This window comes from Lagenorhynchus albirostris, chromosome 15, assembly GCF_949774975.1.
Source record: "Lagenorhynchus albirostris chromosome 15, mLagAlb1.1, whole genome shotgun sequence".
Classification (NCBI taxonomy): domain Eukaryota; kingdom Metazoa; phylum Chordata; class Mammalia; order Artiodactyla; family Delphinidae; genus Lagenorhynchus; species Lagenorhynchus albirostris.
Window position 1 is genome coordinate 49,356,945 of NC_083109.1, and position 15,654 is coordinate 49,372,598.

Genomic DNA, 15,654 nt, shown 5'->3' on the forward strand with positions numbered 1-15,654 from the left:
CTCTTCTTTCTCAGCCCAAGTCCCAGTGCTGATGGCTCTAAAGGACACAGGCCCCCTTCCTTCCATCTCTGCCACCACCCTCGCCCAATGGGCTCCACCTCCCACCTCTCTGCAGCCAGAGCGCCCTCTGCAGGCCACAAGTCTGAAATCAGGATCACCCGGCTGGAGTCAAGCTGTCAGCAGGGAGACTGTTCTTTGCTTCCAAGTTGCTGTGACCACACGTCTCATCTCTGCCTCATGGTCACATCCCCGCCTCCCTCTCAGAAGGGCCCACCCAGATAATCCAGGATCATCACCCTGTCTCAAGGGCGTTATTCCCATCTGCAAAGTCCCACATAAGGTCGGTCACACTCACAGGTCCCAGGGATTAGGTCTACGGGGCCACTGTTCACCCAATCACAAGTAATGTGTGATCCTAATTTTGTTATTCAGAGATTATGTGTTAATATGTATATAAAAAGCTTGGAGGAATCTAGGTTACTACTAGGATATGGGATTATGGGGACTTTCTCTTTTTCTGTTTATAATTTGTACGATATTTGAATTTTTATAAGAATATATTAATTTCATCATGACAAAAAACCCTCAAAATACTTGCAGAGCTTTTTTGCCTAGGATGGAATATGAGTGATTTTAAATCATCTGGTGACATTCACACCTGTGCTTGAGGTTCCAGCTGGGCTCGCTGGCCTCCATCCCCACGGGGGCCTCCGCTAGGTGGTCTGCTGCAGGAAGCAGCAGTCCCAGAGGCTGGTAAGGTCAACCACCAGGGCTGGGCCCCAGGGGGCGTCTGCACGACCACACCAGCGGCAAACCCTGATTTGCACCAGGTTCAGCGGGAAGGGGCATGGAAGGAAACAGCAAGGGGACCCCATGGCAAGGCCGGGGAGAGGCGAAGGGGACATCATCAGAGCTTTGTCTGTGTCTGGGGGAACTGTGAGGCACAGTGTCCAAACAGGCTCCGCGTTGGGCAGCCTCAGGGGACAGTGAGGGTCACCCCCTCAGAGCTGCACACCCACAGGCATCTGCTGATCAGCCAGTACTGGTCAGAACACAAACTCCGCAGTACACACACAACAGCTAGCGCGTTAAATGTTCTGTGTCTTGTGGGTGCTAGGAAGGCAGTCCAGGAGCCCATGTGAAACACGAAGGCAGCGTCCGATAAACACTTTCAGATGGGGTGGACAAAGGTCATGGGGTAGCGATGGGGGAAGGGCTTATTTGGGACGAAAGAATCCAGAAAGGCTGCTTTGGGGAACATGGCCCGAGAGTCAGGCCTGGTAGACAAGCTCCCCTAACGTGCTAAGGAGCAAAGGCCAAGGGCTCCCTGGAGGTGCCTCGCAGGGGCCTAGGTGGCCTGCCTCATGGTGCTCCACCCTTGGCCTTTGTAGGAGCCGCTGGTCCCTGGGCCAGGCCCTGCTGCCCCCTGGCGGTCACACAGTGCCCCGTTCCAGACCCTGAGTCCACCCTCAGGCTGTCGCTTGGAAGGCCCCCTGCCCCTGGCCTTCAACTTCTCCCTGTGCTTTTCCTTGGCCCCAGCCCCTGCCCAGGTTCAAACCAGATCCACAGCCAGGGAGAAGGGGCCCCCATCTGATCAGAAAGGGCAGCTCATGAGCACGTGGCTCGGCAAGGAGGTGGCACCTTGCACCGTAACACAGGCCTGTGTGCCCGTGGGGCGTGGCGTGGGGAATCAAGGCCACTGGGTTTGGTGCTGGCTCTGCATGGCTCCCACGTGGGCTAAGGCACTCTGCGTACCCCTGCTTCAACCCTGCAAGCCCCCAGCCCTGGCTGTGGTCCTGTGCGGCCCCGTCACCTGGCACCACAATGGCCTCACTCCTCTGCCACAGTTTCACTGCCCCCTCCCCTCCACAGAGGAGGAAGTCAATCCCGAGGCCTGATCCCAGGTCAGACTCCAGATCCACCCACCACCACAGCAGGCCACGCAGCAGCCCTCGGCTGGATGGAGGCCCTAGGGAGGCGACTTGAGGTGCCAGCTGTGATGCGTCCAGCCCCTCCCTGCTGCCCAACCTGCCCACCCAGGGTGTCTCCTCAAGCCCCCAGGGTACCTGCAGTAAGGCCAGGTCTGCGTCCTGGGCCAGCTGCTGCAGGTTCTTCACAGCAGACGTGGTCTTGATCACACGCACCAGGGCTGGGGAGCAGTCAATCGGGAGCTCGCCCAGCAGGGACTTCTCGTCGCTGAGCAGCAGAAGGGCGTGGTACGGGCTGTGGGGCAGAGACACGGGTCATCACAACCAGCGAGCCACAGGCCCTTGCCCTGGGTGTGCATCTGTAGAGAAGAGGCCGGGGAGGAAGCGGAAGACAGTGCTGTGCCCTGAGGTCTTTAAAAACCTGCAAGGATCACCCACAGAAAAAACTGAGGAAGGCCTGACGGGTGACCTGGCTCCATCCCACCTCTGGGATTGCCCAGCAAATGTTCGTTCGAAAACGAGTGAATCTTTCCTAAGGAAAGAGTCCCAAATATGGGAAAAGCATAATCCCCACTGCAGACTATGAACAGAACTACCTAGAAATACGCTTAGCAAGGAAGCCCGGGGCGGCGCACAGGCCTGGGGAGGGAGGAGGGACCAGGCAGTGCTTTGCTTTCTGTCGTCTCAACATTTTCTGTTATGTACCCAGATTTCCTTTTCTGGTTAAAAAACATTTAAGGAAACAAAGGACTTGATGGAGGAGGGGGAGGCAGAAGATTGGGCTCAGCGCTTTCCTTGAAGGAAATCAGTGACATGAAGAAACAGATCTCACAAGTTCTGATCTGAGCAGGAGGTCCGGTGAGTAACACCATGAAGACACAACGTCTCCCGTGGTTGGCTCCTGGCCCCTGCCATGATGCTCAGCCCCACAGCCCTGCCCAGGTCCTCGTCTGGGACCGCAGCACAGCGCCCCGCTTGGCCAGGCAGTGCTGACAGGGCCCGTGGGGAACCTGGGGTGGTCATCTCTAGATAAAACTGAACACAAAAGCGTGTATTTTTACTCTGTAAACAGCAGCGCCCTACCTGCCAATTTCTGTGGCAGGAAGAGGAAAAGACGATTTTTGGAACCAAGTACTTGGTAAACCTCAGGACACAGGAGAGCAGGGCCCCGGCAGGGTGTGCGTGGGGCTGGCACTCACCGGATGGCCTTCAGGCTCCGCTCGATGGCCTCGGGGGGAATAAGGCTCGTGGCCGCGTAGTGGATCTTATGGGGCAGGCAGAAGCTCACCTCCAGCCAGCTGTTGACGTGGAGCCGCACCACGCCAGATGTGCACAAGCTGCAGAGAGCGGGCCGTCAGCCACCCACATAGCAGCTCCCAGCCGTGCACACAAGCCACACAGACACCCCTGAGGGCGCCTCCTCCCAGCACACGGAGGAAACTGCAGGGGGAGACTTCCAGAGCAAGAAAGCATCTTGTCCCGGACCTCAGTATGTGTAAGAGAAGAAAAAGTATTAGGAACACCCACAAAAACTGTATTCCTGGCCAGCCCTGGAATCTCTAGTCCAACTAGAGAGCCAGGGCTCCCATCTCTGTCCCACAGGCTCAGTGCACCAGGGGTATCCTGAGGCCGCCTCTGCACACCTGAGGAAGGCTCCATCACAGCAGGCTGCCTGGCAGGGCAGGGCCTGTCACCAAAAGGGAGAGGTGAGCAGGAGAGCAAGGCCCTGCCGGGGAGGGGCCCATTCCCCTGCAGACACCAGCAGCCCCAGGGGCTCCACGGCCACCGCCAATGCCAGCCTCGGCTCAAACCTTCGGCTTCCCTCGTCTCCGTGATGGAACTTTGGTTCTTTCAAGCCCTGGCCTTGCTCAGGCCAGACATGGCAACTCTGTGTCTGACCCTCATTTCTCACATCCCACCTCAAACCATCTGTCAATCCTATCTGCTTCATGGCAGGGACAAAGTCCAGACCTTCTCCGTTCCGGCCCCCTCTGTCCGCCCTCTCCACTCAGACCCCCAGGGCTCCCACGTAAGCAGTCCCAACCAAGACCCCAGAGTGCCGGAGCCCTGTGGGACCTGCCCACTCTTCTCCGACCCTGTCTCCTCCCCACCTCCCATGGGTCCAGCAAAATAGGCTGCCCTGCGGCTCTCCAGGCCCATGTAATTGCCCTGGCCACACACTCTCCCCCAGGTGCCCCGGGGTTCCTTCCCCCCTTTTCAGATCTCAACTCAAGCGCCACCTTCTCAGTGGCTCAACCATGAGCCAGGCCCCACAGGCTGCTCACAGTTCCCGTGTGTCCTGTGCACTGGGCAGCAGCACGACCTGCCGTCTCCTGGTCAGTGCTGTTTCCCGACCAGAATTCAGTCACAAGGTGCACTGCTCACCGTACAACCGGTAATGGTGGGGTACGTGGGGGCACTGAGGGCATTTCCTGAATGGAGGAAGGAAAAGGCCCGAGGAACATGTGTCCGCTCTGGGGGGACCATCTCTCAGGAAGACCCTGCCAGGAGAACAGTCTCCTAGCGGCGCCGTGCAGGGGGACCACACACAAAGCTGGGGCCATGGCTCCGTGGCATGGCACCTGGTGTGGACGTGGGGGGAGCGACTGCTGGAGCAGAGGGCAAGGGGGTCTGTGCCCAGCTGAGGCCCGCCTGCCCTGCCCGGGGTACCCTCCCTGTCACACTCCAGCCCCACTCTGCTGGCCCTGCTGGCGCCCAGGTCTCAGGGCTCTCAGGCACACAGATGCAGGGTGCTGGGAGGTGGCCCCGCGGCGCCCCCCCCCCCGCACCCACAGGCCGTTCTTACAGCCTCTCCCCACAGCTCCGCCCAGACGGACAGCAGAATCCATGGTCAGCAGTTTCAAATGTAAAAATAAGCCTTCATTGTCTCCAGCAGGGAATGGGCAACAGGCAAAGGACCGTGGGAAGAACACAGAGCACGTCTGTGACCTCAACTGCCCCAGGACTCCTGCCAACACCGGCGTCTGCTCCCTCTGCCTGTCCTGCCACCAGGGCGTCAGGAGAACTAGGCCCCCAAGAGCCCCCGTCAAGGGACGGTCTTAGGCTCTGAGCTCAGGCTGTAGCTGAGTCTGGAGGGCAAAGGTTTGGCCATTGCTGATGACACAGCCCCTTAAGGTGAAACCCAGGCACAGGTTTGGTGACTGTCACAATTTGGGGAAGAGACCCCGGGTCCTTCCCCAGGTCCCAGTGGAGGACACCGCTCTTGGCTTCTTCCAGAAGGAAGCAAGTACACCTGAGCAGACAGAGGCTCCTGGAGCGTCCCCACTCCTTGGCCAAGGGCCTTTGTGGGCTGGACGGCTCACGTCAAACCCTGGGAAACAGCGTCTTCAGGGATGAAAAGTCACACGAAGGGGACCCAGGGTAGTGGCTCCACTTGCCTGGGCAACATTTATGCTCTCAGCATCTATGTATGAGGGAAGCAGGCAGGGGAAACTGGGCGCCAGCTCCTCCTCCATTCACTTCACCCCGCTCGGAAAGGCTGGTGGATTTAAAATCAAGGTCTTCCTGTCTCTGAGCTCCCCTCTAGGACACGGCTCAAAGTGCCTGCTAGAATGAATGCCGCAGAGTCAGAAGTAAACACTGAGAGGCCTCTCATTTCAGAGGTAGCCGTGTGGGCTCCTCAAGGAGCCCAGGGATGCCACGCGCAGGTTGTCGAGCCACACGGCACATGCAGAGGCCCCAAGCACTGGTTCGGGCTCCTGGGGCACAATTTACAGCCCTGCACTTGGGGGCTACCACTCAGCGGTGCCGAGAAAGACACAGGGAATCGTAAGCAAACTGTGTGAACACGAGAAGCCCAAGAGAGTGGTAAGAAAAGGGATGGGGGGAGGGTGCAGGGGTGTGTATGGGCTGGGAGGGGGCTTGGGACAGGCCTCATGGAGACTCAGCTGCAAGTGCCGAATCTGGGTACCAGGGAAACGAAGAGTCAAGGCCTGTGCAGACTCTCCACCATGTCACTGTCCCCAGAGCCCTGGCCACACAGTCTGGGCACATGCTGGCATGGGGTCCTCTTCTCTGGGGGGAGACACGCCCTCCCTGGGTCCCTAGTTTCCACGTGGACTTTACTCCGTGTTCCCAACACTGGCGACCGCCTCCCGTGGGGCACTTGGCACTGAGGCCGGTGCCTCTTTACAAACAGACGGAGCTCTGTAGCGTGCGGACCCTGAGCGCCATCTCCAGCAGCACCCGAGGGCCAGCTGCAGGCCCAGGCGAACCCCAGGACACCCTGGAACAAGCCAGGAGGGAGGGCGCCGCACTGGGAATGTCCTATAAACCCCACCGCCATCAAGAGGTGAGCCCGGAGCTGTGCTGAGGTCTGTCAGGAGGAGGAAAGAGAGATGTTTGCCCTTGTTTCTCAAGTGTGTGCAGCTTTAAGACAAGACTAGCAGAGTAGAAGTTGGGCCCGAAATGGGTCCTGGGAAGCTCTCACGTCCATTTGCCAGCAGTTAACGGTTGGGTCTGGGAACTCTGAGGAAAAACACTGCCCCCGTGTGAGGCTTATCCGGCCCCTCACACAGCTCCGAGACGCCGCCCCGCCTGCGACTTGAGATAGATGCTCCTCCAGAGCCCGCGTCCTGAGGCGGCCACACCGGCCTTCCAACAAGCTCTTATCTTTCACACCCCAGATGACTGTGCACCAGCTCATTTCATCAGCTCACACCTCAGCATCCTAGAAAGAATTTCAATTCCTAACCTAACGTCCTCCTCTAGCCTCGGACCGGTCACCCTTCTTCCTGCCCCAGGCCAGAGACCTTCGAAGCCAGCCCTACACCCTTTGGTCCAAACACAACATGCACTGGGACGAAACTGCACATGACCCACGAGGTCTGGGTGGGCTCCAAAAGGCCAACCTTGAAATGTTTAAGTTTAGGTTTAAGTGCGTTTCATGGCAACAGGGACTGAAATGCCCAGGATACTTGCAGACGTGTCTGTGGGCCCACCCCTGCTCTGGATGGGCAGCAGTGAGGCAGCATCCCCAGCGCACACAGCACCGCCCGCAGGCCCGGACCTGGGTGGCTTCCCCAGGCTCCCAGCCTCCCGGGCCCACCACAGGCCCTGTCAGCTCTGAGAACTCTTCAACAAGCACTCCTTTGAGCCCCACGGAATCCACATCAAGGGGACTCGTGTTTACTCATCCCTTCAACCACATGCCGAGCACGAGGGCTGTGTCACAGAAAGCGAGGGGATGTCCCTGACCTCATGGGGTGCTGTCACTCAAGTCACGAAGCTGCACAGGCAGACACAGGTGCTGGGCAAGTTGAGGCGGCCACAGGCGCCTAAGTCCCGGGTCACAGGACCGCCAGGCCACACCACAAACCCGGATTTTAATTAAAGCAGCCAATCCAGAGCCATTCCTTTGCAAAGTCCCACCCCAACCCCTAACCTCAACCAGTTCTCACAGCTTCCAGCCTCTCACTTCTGCTCTGAGAACACCCTTCCCAGGGGTCAGCCAGCAAGTCTCCACCAGGAAAGAGCTGTATGTTCCCCACCACCTGCGCAGCCTCCCCTTCTTAGCTCCAAGGTGCAGTCCACCCTGCAGGAGCAGAGTGGGCCAGGCCAGACCCTCGAGGCCAACATGGACCTGGTGGGTCAGAGGGAAGGCCACAGACCACGGGGCTCCTGGGAAGTCTCAGAGCCGCTGCTGTTGCCAGGCGGGGACAGGGGACGGGGAGGACACAGATGCCCCCGGGACTCCTGCGGGAGAAGCACCGCCGGTTTCCCTGGGGCCGGACCCAGGACCTAGGAGCCTGTTTCCAGACCCCACTTGGTCAGAGTGAGGTCTGGAAATAGGAAGGATGGGGTGGTTTCACCTGGAGGAAACTGACACACCTCGGTTCTGGAAGGAATCTAAGTGCTGAATGGTGGACCCTGGCAGCTGTTTTTGCCGCAAACGCTGACTCCTGTCCTTGGAACTAGTGCCACTAGAGGGTGCTGGGCTGCCCCAAGCCCCAGCTCGGCCGGCCCAGCAGGTCACCAAGGAAGCAGCCAACTCTCCAGGGCCTCATTCCCTCCAACTTTCCAACACAATTCAAACCTAAGAAATCACAGCTCATTATTCACTTAGAAATATAAAGTCTGGTTCTGGTTTGCTTTTTATTGTAATTCCACGTTAGCGTGAACTTAGCTTGTACTCTAATCCTACTTGAGGCATGCAAACTCCCACTCAGAAAATGGCAACAGTTTCCAAGGAAGGGGTTTCTCATACCAGCCCACCCAGACCAGAGGGCAGTAATTCTCTTACTGCAGGAAAAACTGCCATGTGATCATGTGGATAAAAAGAGACAGGGTCAGACTACAAGACCAGAAATCTGTTCTGGGTCAAGACCAAGGCTTCGCCAAGAGGTCTCCAGAGCAGGAGGGACCAGAAACCAAGGCAATCATGCAGCAAGGGGCGTTTCATGCTGCTCTGATTTCCCCCAACGCCCAGAGGTCACCGAAATAAAGAAACGGAAACTCCAGCCCGGACGCACACCCCAAAGGACAGCTCTCCCTCCCACATAAAGGCACCTGTGCTCCCAACAGAACACGGGTGAGGGGGGAAAACTTCCCTGACGGTCCAGTGGTTAGGACTCTACGCTTTCACCACAGAGGGCGCAGGTTCAACCCCTAGTCGGGGAACTAAGATCCCCCAAGCTGTGCAGCTGGGCCAAAAAAGAAAAAAAAACAAAACAGGTGAGGAGTCGGAGCAGAGCACTCACAGAAAAGGAAACAGGGATGTTCCACACGTGAAGTCGTGCACACCTGCGTTCAGATAAAGCTGCCCTGAGACCCCGTCCTCCACACATCACGGTGGGCAGAACCCAAAAGCTCACAAGACCCTGTGCTGGCAAAGCTCAGGTGCTGCTGATTCAGGTGCTGCTGATGGGAATGCAGACCGAGCCACAGAAGGAAGTGCCTCCAAATGACACGCACACCTGACCTATTCAGCCCGGCAATTCTTTTAGGAATTTATCTCATGGATGCACAAGCACTCGCACAAAATAACACGCATATAGTTGAGCAGCACGTCTTTCAGCAGCAAAAGCTGGAGTCAATGATGCCCCAGGGAGGGGGCAGGCAGCTGCGCAGCAAGAAGTCAGTCCCTATTTACCAACAGACAGACATCTGTCGGTAAGCTGCATGTTAAAGTGAGGAGGTAAAGGGCAAACCGTGCACTCAATGCGCTCTGGCTACGAAAGGGTTCACTGTATGTGCTTTAGCACCTTGCGACAGGGCGCACAACACTCGGCTGCCTGATGCAATGCACCCTGCCACCAGGAAGGAAACCTGGCGAGGGTGCAACGGGAAAGAAACTCTGTGCTCTGACTTTCAAACTCAAAGGACAGGTGACCTTTTCAAAGGCTTAAGTTAAAAAAAAGGAAACTTACCAAAAGGTCATAGTGATTATCACTGGGTATGGGATTATAGATGATTTTTATTTCCTTTATATTTTTTTATATTTCCCAAATGTCTATAATAAACACATATCATTGGTGAAATCAGAAAAAATATTAACATTAAAAAAAAAGAAAGGGACTTCCCTGGTGGTCCAGTGGCTAAGACTCCACGTTCCCAGTGCAGGGGGCCCAGCTTCAATCCCTGGTAGGGGAACTAGATCCCGCACGCCGCAACTAAAGGTCCCACACGCTGCAGTGAAGATCCCCGATGGTGCTGTGGCCCCAGCTCTCAGATCAGGTCCACCTCCAGCAGGGAATGTGGGTCCACTGGACAGAACGAAGCCCCGAGAAAGCCGGGGCGGGGGAGGTGCGGGAGCAGAGGAGAATGTGGGGAAGTTGGGGGTGTTGGAGAGGAGAGAGGCCTGCACCTACACACTATCTGTCCAGCAACATGCCTGGTGCTGCAAGGTCCCCTCAGCCCTGAGAGGCCCCTGGTGAGCCAACTGGCCAGGTGCACTTGGGCAGACAGCCCCCCACCCCCATTCCCCATCCCATCCCCACTGCAGACCCAGGGCCAGGGAGCAGTGGTCAGAGCCACACGGACGCTCTTTAAAAAGAAGAGAAGTGGGGCTTCCCTGGTGGCGCAGTGGTTGAGAGTCCGCCTGCCGATGCAGGGGACACGGGTTCGTGCCCCGGTCCGGGAAGATCCCACATGCCACGGAGCAGCTGGGCCCGTGAGCCATGGCCGCTGAGCCTGTGCGTCCGGAGCCTGTGCTCCGCAACAGGAGAGGCCACAGCAGTGAGAGGCCCGCGTACCGCAAAAAAAAGAAAAAAAAAGAAGAGAAGTGCCTTGCTGGTCCACGTTTAAGAGAGTTGGTGCTGAGCCACTAATATGAGCAGTGTCTCCAACGCCTGCTGCCCTCACACACTCAGGGTCCCAAACCCCCACGACCCCGGTGCGGGGGAAGCAGAGCCAACCCCAGCCCCAGCCCCCGAGCCTCAGTCTCCTCGTGGGTGAGGTGGCGACCGTGACCGCGCCTAACGAAGGTTGGCCTGGAACTTGGCACGGTGTTGCGCTCAGTCAGCATCACCGTGCATTTCAGGTCCCATGCTCAGCTTTCTTCAGCTTCATTTTCTGGCTAAAGACAAGTCTGGAGGTGACCGTCCCAGCGGGGCTCCTCCCCAGCCTCCCCCCATCTCAGGCACAGCAGGGAAATGGCACTAGCCCGGGGAGGCCCATGGGAAGCAGACCACCGTCTCACCTGTCGTAAGCGTCCTTGAGGTCCCTGGCCAGCTTGCACTTGGGCAGGATGTGATGGAACGGGGACTGAGGCCCATCATTTGCTGCAAGAATTGTAACACAAAGGACTCAGAGTCTGCACAGCGAGGAGCTTGCACAGGCCAGAAGACAAGCTTAACCTAAAAAGAATTTTAAGTGGCTGTAAACCAAACATCAGGAAATTCTCCACTGGTGTGCTCAACCGTCTTTATACGGGATGTCTGGATTTACCCTTCACCAGTGGCCCAACCTGACCCTGTAGCCACAGCCCTCACAGGAAGAAACCCTTCTGCAGCTACCCTGCAGGCTCCCCGCAGGCTGCCAGAGCCACCCCCACCTCAGACCAATCACTCCCTGCCTCACCCCACTCCTTCCCCCACACACTTACACCAGTGCAATTTATTTTCATGATCCAAAGTCTCTTGTTAATCTTTTCTCATAAATGTCTAACAAAAAATATATGTACTTAAATTGAACTTTTAAAAATTTCCTGTGAAAAAGTCACAGATTCTAAAGAGAATGTTTAAAAAACAAAACTTCTGGATTGTTATTAGCTAGTACATAACTGGGCAAAACAAATATATTACACATTTTGACAACTAACTGTCAAACATCAAAAGATAACTTTTACTGAAAAAATGCACCCAAGTGACAGAGTTCATGTACACTTCTACTTATTGCTAAAATTAGCCCAGGTTCACTGGCAAATCTGTTCCTAGTTTTCTCTTCTGTTATGGAGGTGCTGATCCGAGAAGACGGAGGTGAACAGGCTGTGACAGGTGGGCAACTCTCTGCTCTGAAATGTTGACAGTACATCAAAGTCTCATGGGGATCTATCATCAGACACTACTTTTAATAACTGGTCAGCTGATAACTCAGTTGGGTCCCCCTTCAATTTAGGTGAAAGCAAAGAACTACCCCCCCCACCAGCTCAATCTTCCTGCTGCCCCTCTGCATGTCCCCTGCTTCAGGGGACTGTCCAGCAGGACCAGGGCGGGGCAGGCGGTGCCTGACCTGCAGGAAGAGCCACCGTGCAGGGGCCTGGGGGGAGGGGAACGTTTTGGGCTGGGAAGCCACTCCTGGAACATCAGTTCAGGAATCTGGGTCTAGCTGTGTCCCTTGGGGATCTTCCTGTGCACCCAGGGCTGCTCAGCCCACCATACAGACCATTAGTTTCCACATCGGCCCACCCAATGGGGTCCCTGCCCAGAGAAGCCGCCCGCCGCCCTCACCGTCAGCCATGGCAGACACCTCGTCCTGCAGCGCCAGGATCAGCTTGGCCTCCCGCGTGAGGTATTGGCAGCGGCGCTCCTCGTGCTGCAGCACGGTGGCAATGCGGCGGGAGAGGTTGTGCAGACAGTTTATCACCGATGGGTCAGCGTTGGCCTGCAGGAGAGAGGCCACAGCCAACCCGATCATAGCACATGCACTCGGGGAGGACATACAGCAACACTCAGAGCCCCTCTCTGGGTGCCACCACTGTCCCCAGTCCCGGGTCCCCTCTAGGGCCTGTCCCAGCAACGTGGGCATGGACCGGCCGCCTGGACGGAACACAGATGGCTCCATGGGGGTCCCCGGTGGGGAGGGAGGGGGGGCACAGGCATTTCTAACAAGCAGAGAGAGGTGCCCATGCTCAGGGCCCCAGGCCAGGGCCATGCAGGAAGGCAGAAGATGTTCAGGCATCCACTCTGGACGTGACAGAGGCAGCCCAGTGGCACAATGGAAGGCACAGATCCCATCAGCCACCTGCTGTGCGACCCCGGATCACAGGCTCTCATCTGAGAAAGGAGAACAGTGGCCCCTCTCTCAGCAATCAGTCAACATGTCAAGTGCTCAGAACACAGCAAAACCCCTGGCAGTGTCTGCGGTCACCCATGTGCCACTGAGTGCTAGTGGACAGGATCGGCTGTGTGAGAATTTGGTCACACAGCCCATGTTACAACAAGGACACAGTGTGAGAAACAGAAGCACCAGGCCCACTGTTCAGTGAAGACCTGTCCTCAGTGTAAACAGCTCTTCCTGAGACCCTGGCTAACAGAGAAGCCAGGAGGCGCCAGGCCATCCCCTTCCCTCCGCGCCCATGCTCACTCTGGGACCTATCAGGGGCCACAGCCAGGCCAGGCGGGCGCATCCACCCAGGCCAAGGGTGGGGCAGGCAGCTGTGGGGTCTGTGAAGATGGGACACGGAGCAGATAACCAGCCACAGTGACTCAGCGCTCCAGGAGGCCACCAGAACAGCTGAGTCATCCCGTGGGTGGAGGTGGGAGCAGTGGTGCCCATGATTAGAACCTCTGGTCGCCCTGCCCCCGGTTATCTACAGGCAGGGCCCTGTGGTGAGTGTCCACAGCCAGGCTCCTGGGCCAGACCCTGACCTGACTCAGTAAACCCGTTCACCACCTGGAGCTGGAGACACTTTCTGAGCTCCTACAGACCCATGTTCGCAAACAGAACACACCCCAGGCAGCACACCTGTGCGGGGACAGGGCTGAGGGCTGACTCCACTCCGGGCCCACCTACGGGCAGCAGCCCTGCCCCAAGCCCAGGACAGCCCCTCAAGTGTCCCCGCAAGGTCACGGGACGGAGGGTCTGGGGTATAGGGTGTACACAACTGCCTCAGAACAAAATGTTCTGCTTTAGATTTTAGAGAAATCTGTGTAAAATTCCTCCCCGCAGCAAAGCAGAGAGAGGAGAATGACCTGGGCGCGTGGTTACTCCCTTGAAGAAGTAGCCCAGTCACACCTGAGAGCCTCATCCCCCATCACGCTCCTACTGGCTAGGGCACAACGGTGTCGCAAGTCAGGCGTCTGGGGCCGCTCGCTCACACTCCGGGATGAGCGAGGATGGAGCGAGCCTGGGTGTCCCAACCGGCTGCACAGGCCAGGCTTGGCTCAGGGTGCCCACAGAGCCTGGGCTACGTGGGGCCACAGTGAGAAAGCGACCACCCAGGATGTGCCAGCCCTGAATGGAGCTCTGAGAAACACCCACTCTCCCCACACCCAACGTGAAGCAACAGTGAAGTGTAGGGATTTGCCTGCGAGATTTTCTCACCCTGAAACTTGTACCCAAATCCAGTCAGGCCTTCAGAGCTAACGTTCAGCTTGCGGGAAACACACGGACATGGAGCAAGCCTGACTGCACACTGAGATGGGTCCGACCGTGGACCCTTCACAGGACAAAGGAGGGGCGAGTCAGAGACCTGGAGACACAAGCCCCAAGCTTGTGTGGGCTGGCTTCTGGTTTTCACCCAGGTTCAGACAGGTCAACGGGAAAAAACGCTGTGGCAACTAGGGCACGTTTCCATGGACCAGGTACTAGCTGATACCAGCTTACGGTGAGCTCTGTCAGGTATGGTATAAAATAGCTGCCCCCCTTTTCCAGAGACGCCTCCTGAAGTGTGTGGGGTGAGCAGACATGAGGTCTGAGGCTTGTCTTGAAATACTTGAGCGATGGGTTGGGGGCAGATGGAGCCAGGGTGCAAGGCAGCAGCTGTGGGATCTCAGAGACAGGTGTGCAAGGACCATCAATCTATTGTCACTAGCTCAGGGTTTGTTTACAACTTTTCAAAGTAAAAAGGGTGCACATTTTTTTTTTAGCATGCACATTTTAAAATAACTACAGAAAAGAAGAAAAAACTGGCCCACCCTTTATGCTATTTTAAATTCCTCCCACTGTTCACCTCACGGCCTCTGTGCTCTGAAATCCTACACTACCCTGTTCCCACTGCTTTAACCTGGCAGTGAGCCACCCACCCGCTCCAGGGTCTGGCCTCGCCCCCATTTCTCATCTTCAGTGGCCACAGGACGTTCCAGTGTGTAAAACCACTATCCTGTCTAATCATTCCCCAACTACTGGATACCAGGATTATTTCCAGCCTACTTATTATAAAAATCTTCATACAACTTTAAAATCTGCCTGTTTTCTTGACTGTCGTGTCCATGGGTGTCATACACTCCGCTATCACACCCTGCTCCCCAGAGATGAGGGCTTGCCAGCAACATCCAGGGTGGGGCCGAGGCTGCTTCTCATGGCCCACCCCACAGGGGCTATCAGTGCTGATGGGCGGAGAGCACTGGTCATGGTTTTGGTTTGTCTGTCTTTAACTTGAGTTCTCTTTGTGGATGTCTGTATTACGTAATGATATAAGTAATAAAGGGACACTGTGAAAATGCAAACACTATGGAAGTGCACAAAGCAGAAAGTAAGAGTCTCCTCTCGGAACCTCAAGCCCCGGGACAGCCACCAGGAACAGCTGGCTTTGTTTTAACTTGCAGCTCTTTCTTTATCAACAAGGTGGGCCAGTTTTAAGGATTACGCTCCCTTCAGAGAGGAGGAAGCCCCATTTAGGAGCTCTTCCCTAGCGTTATTCTGATTCTGAACTCTTCAGTGAGACCTGTGGTCTCCACAACAGAAAAGCTTCAGTGGGAAAAACACTCTGAGACTAAGGCACCTGATATGACAGGCTCCCTCCTGCTCAGGCTCACCCGCGCCACAGCAAAGGGTACAGAGCACACTGCTCCTTGTCACCAAGATCTAGCCACTTTCTCACTGACACTTCTGTACAAAAGCCGTTGTGCAGCTCACATGTGCCCAGCCAGAAAGAACTACTGGATTCTTTGGTGAAAACCGATAGTGGGATATGTCTGAGGAATGCCATTATTTAACAGTATGGAATATATACATTTCCTAAATTTCAAAGTCCCTTCATAGTAATACCAGCCAGTCCTTACCCAGGGGTGCTTTTTATATTTATTTAGATCCCTTGTATTTTGACAGCTTTATTGAAAAGAAATTCCCTGTAACTAGTGAAAACACAACTTCAGACAGTGCTGGGAACTGCCAAAAGAAATAATTACACTTAATTATAAAACATCAGAAAATAACAAGTGTTGGCAAGGATGTAGAGAAATTGGAACCCTCGTACATGGCTGGTGGGGATGTAGAACGGTGCGGCTGGTGGGGATGTAGAACGGTGCAGCTGCTGTGGAAAACAGCCTGGCAGCTCCTCAAATGGTTAAACATAGAGTCACCACGTGACCCAGCACTCCACTCC

The 15,654-nt window shown here is 56.1% G+C and overlaps 1 protein-coding gene across 6 annotated transcripts in view; it reads right to left on the reverse strand.

The window, feature by feature from the left end:
• NPRL3 (NPR3 like, GATOR1 complex subunit) overlaps positions 1-15,654 on the reverse strand; it is a 33,141-nt gene that overhangs the window by 6,039 nt on the left and 11,448 nt on the right. For 5 of the 6 annotated variants that reach the window (XR_009535149.1, XM_060122632.1, XM_060122636.1 and 2 more), the window contains 4 exons: positions 11,837-11,990; positions 10,588-10,669; positions 3,128-3,265; positions 2,067-2,223 (listed from right to left, as the gene is read on the reverse strand). Coding sequence is in view for 5 of the 6 variants with exons in the window: in XM_060122632.1 (XP_059978615.1) it covers positions 2,067-2,223; positions 3,128-3,265; positions 10,588-10,669; positions 11,837-11,990 (531 nt within the window). In the remaining variant the exon portion in view is untranslated. The remainder of the gene's footprint in view (positions 1-2,066; positions 2,224-3,127; positions 3,266-10,587; positions 10,670-11,836; positions 11,991-15,654) is intronic. The other variant, XM_060122634.1, reaches the window with a different exon arrangement.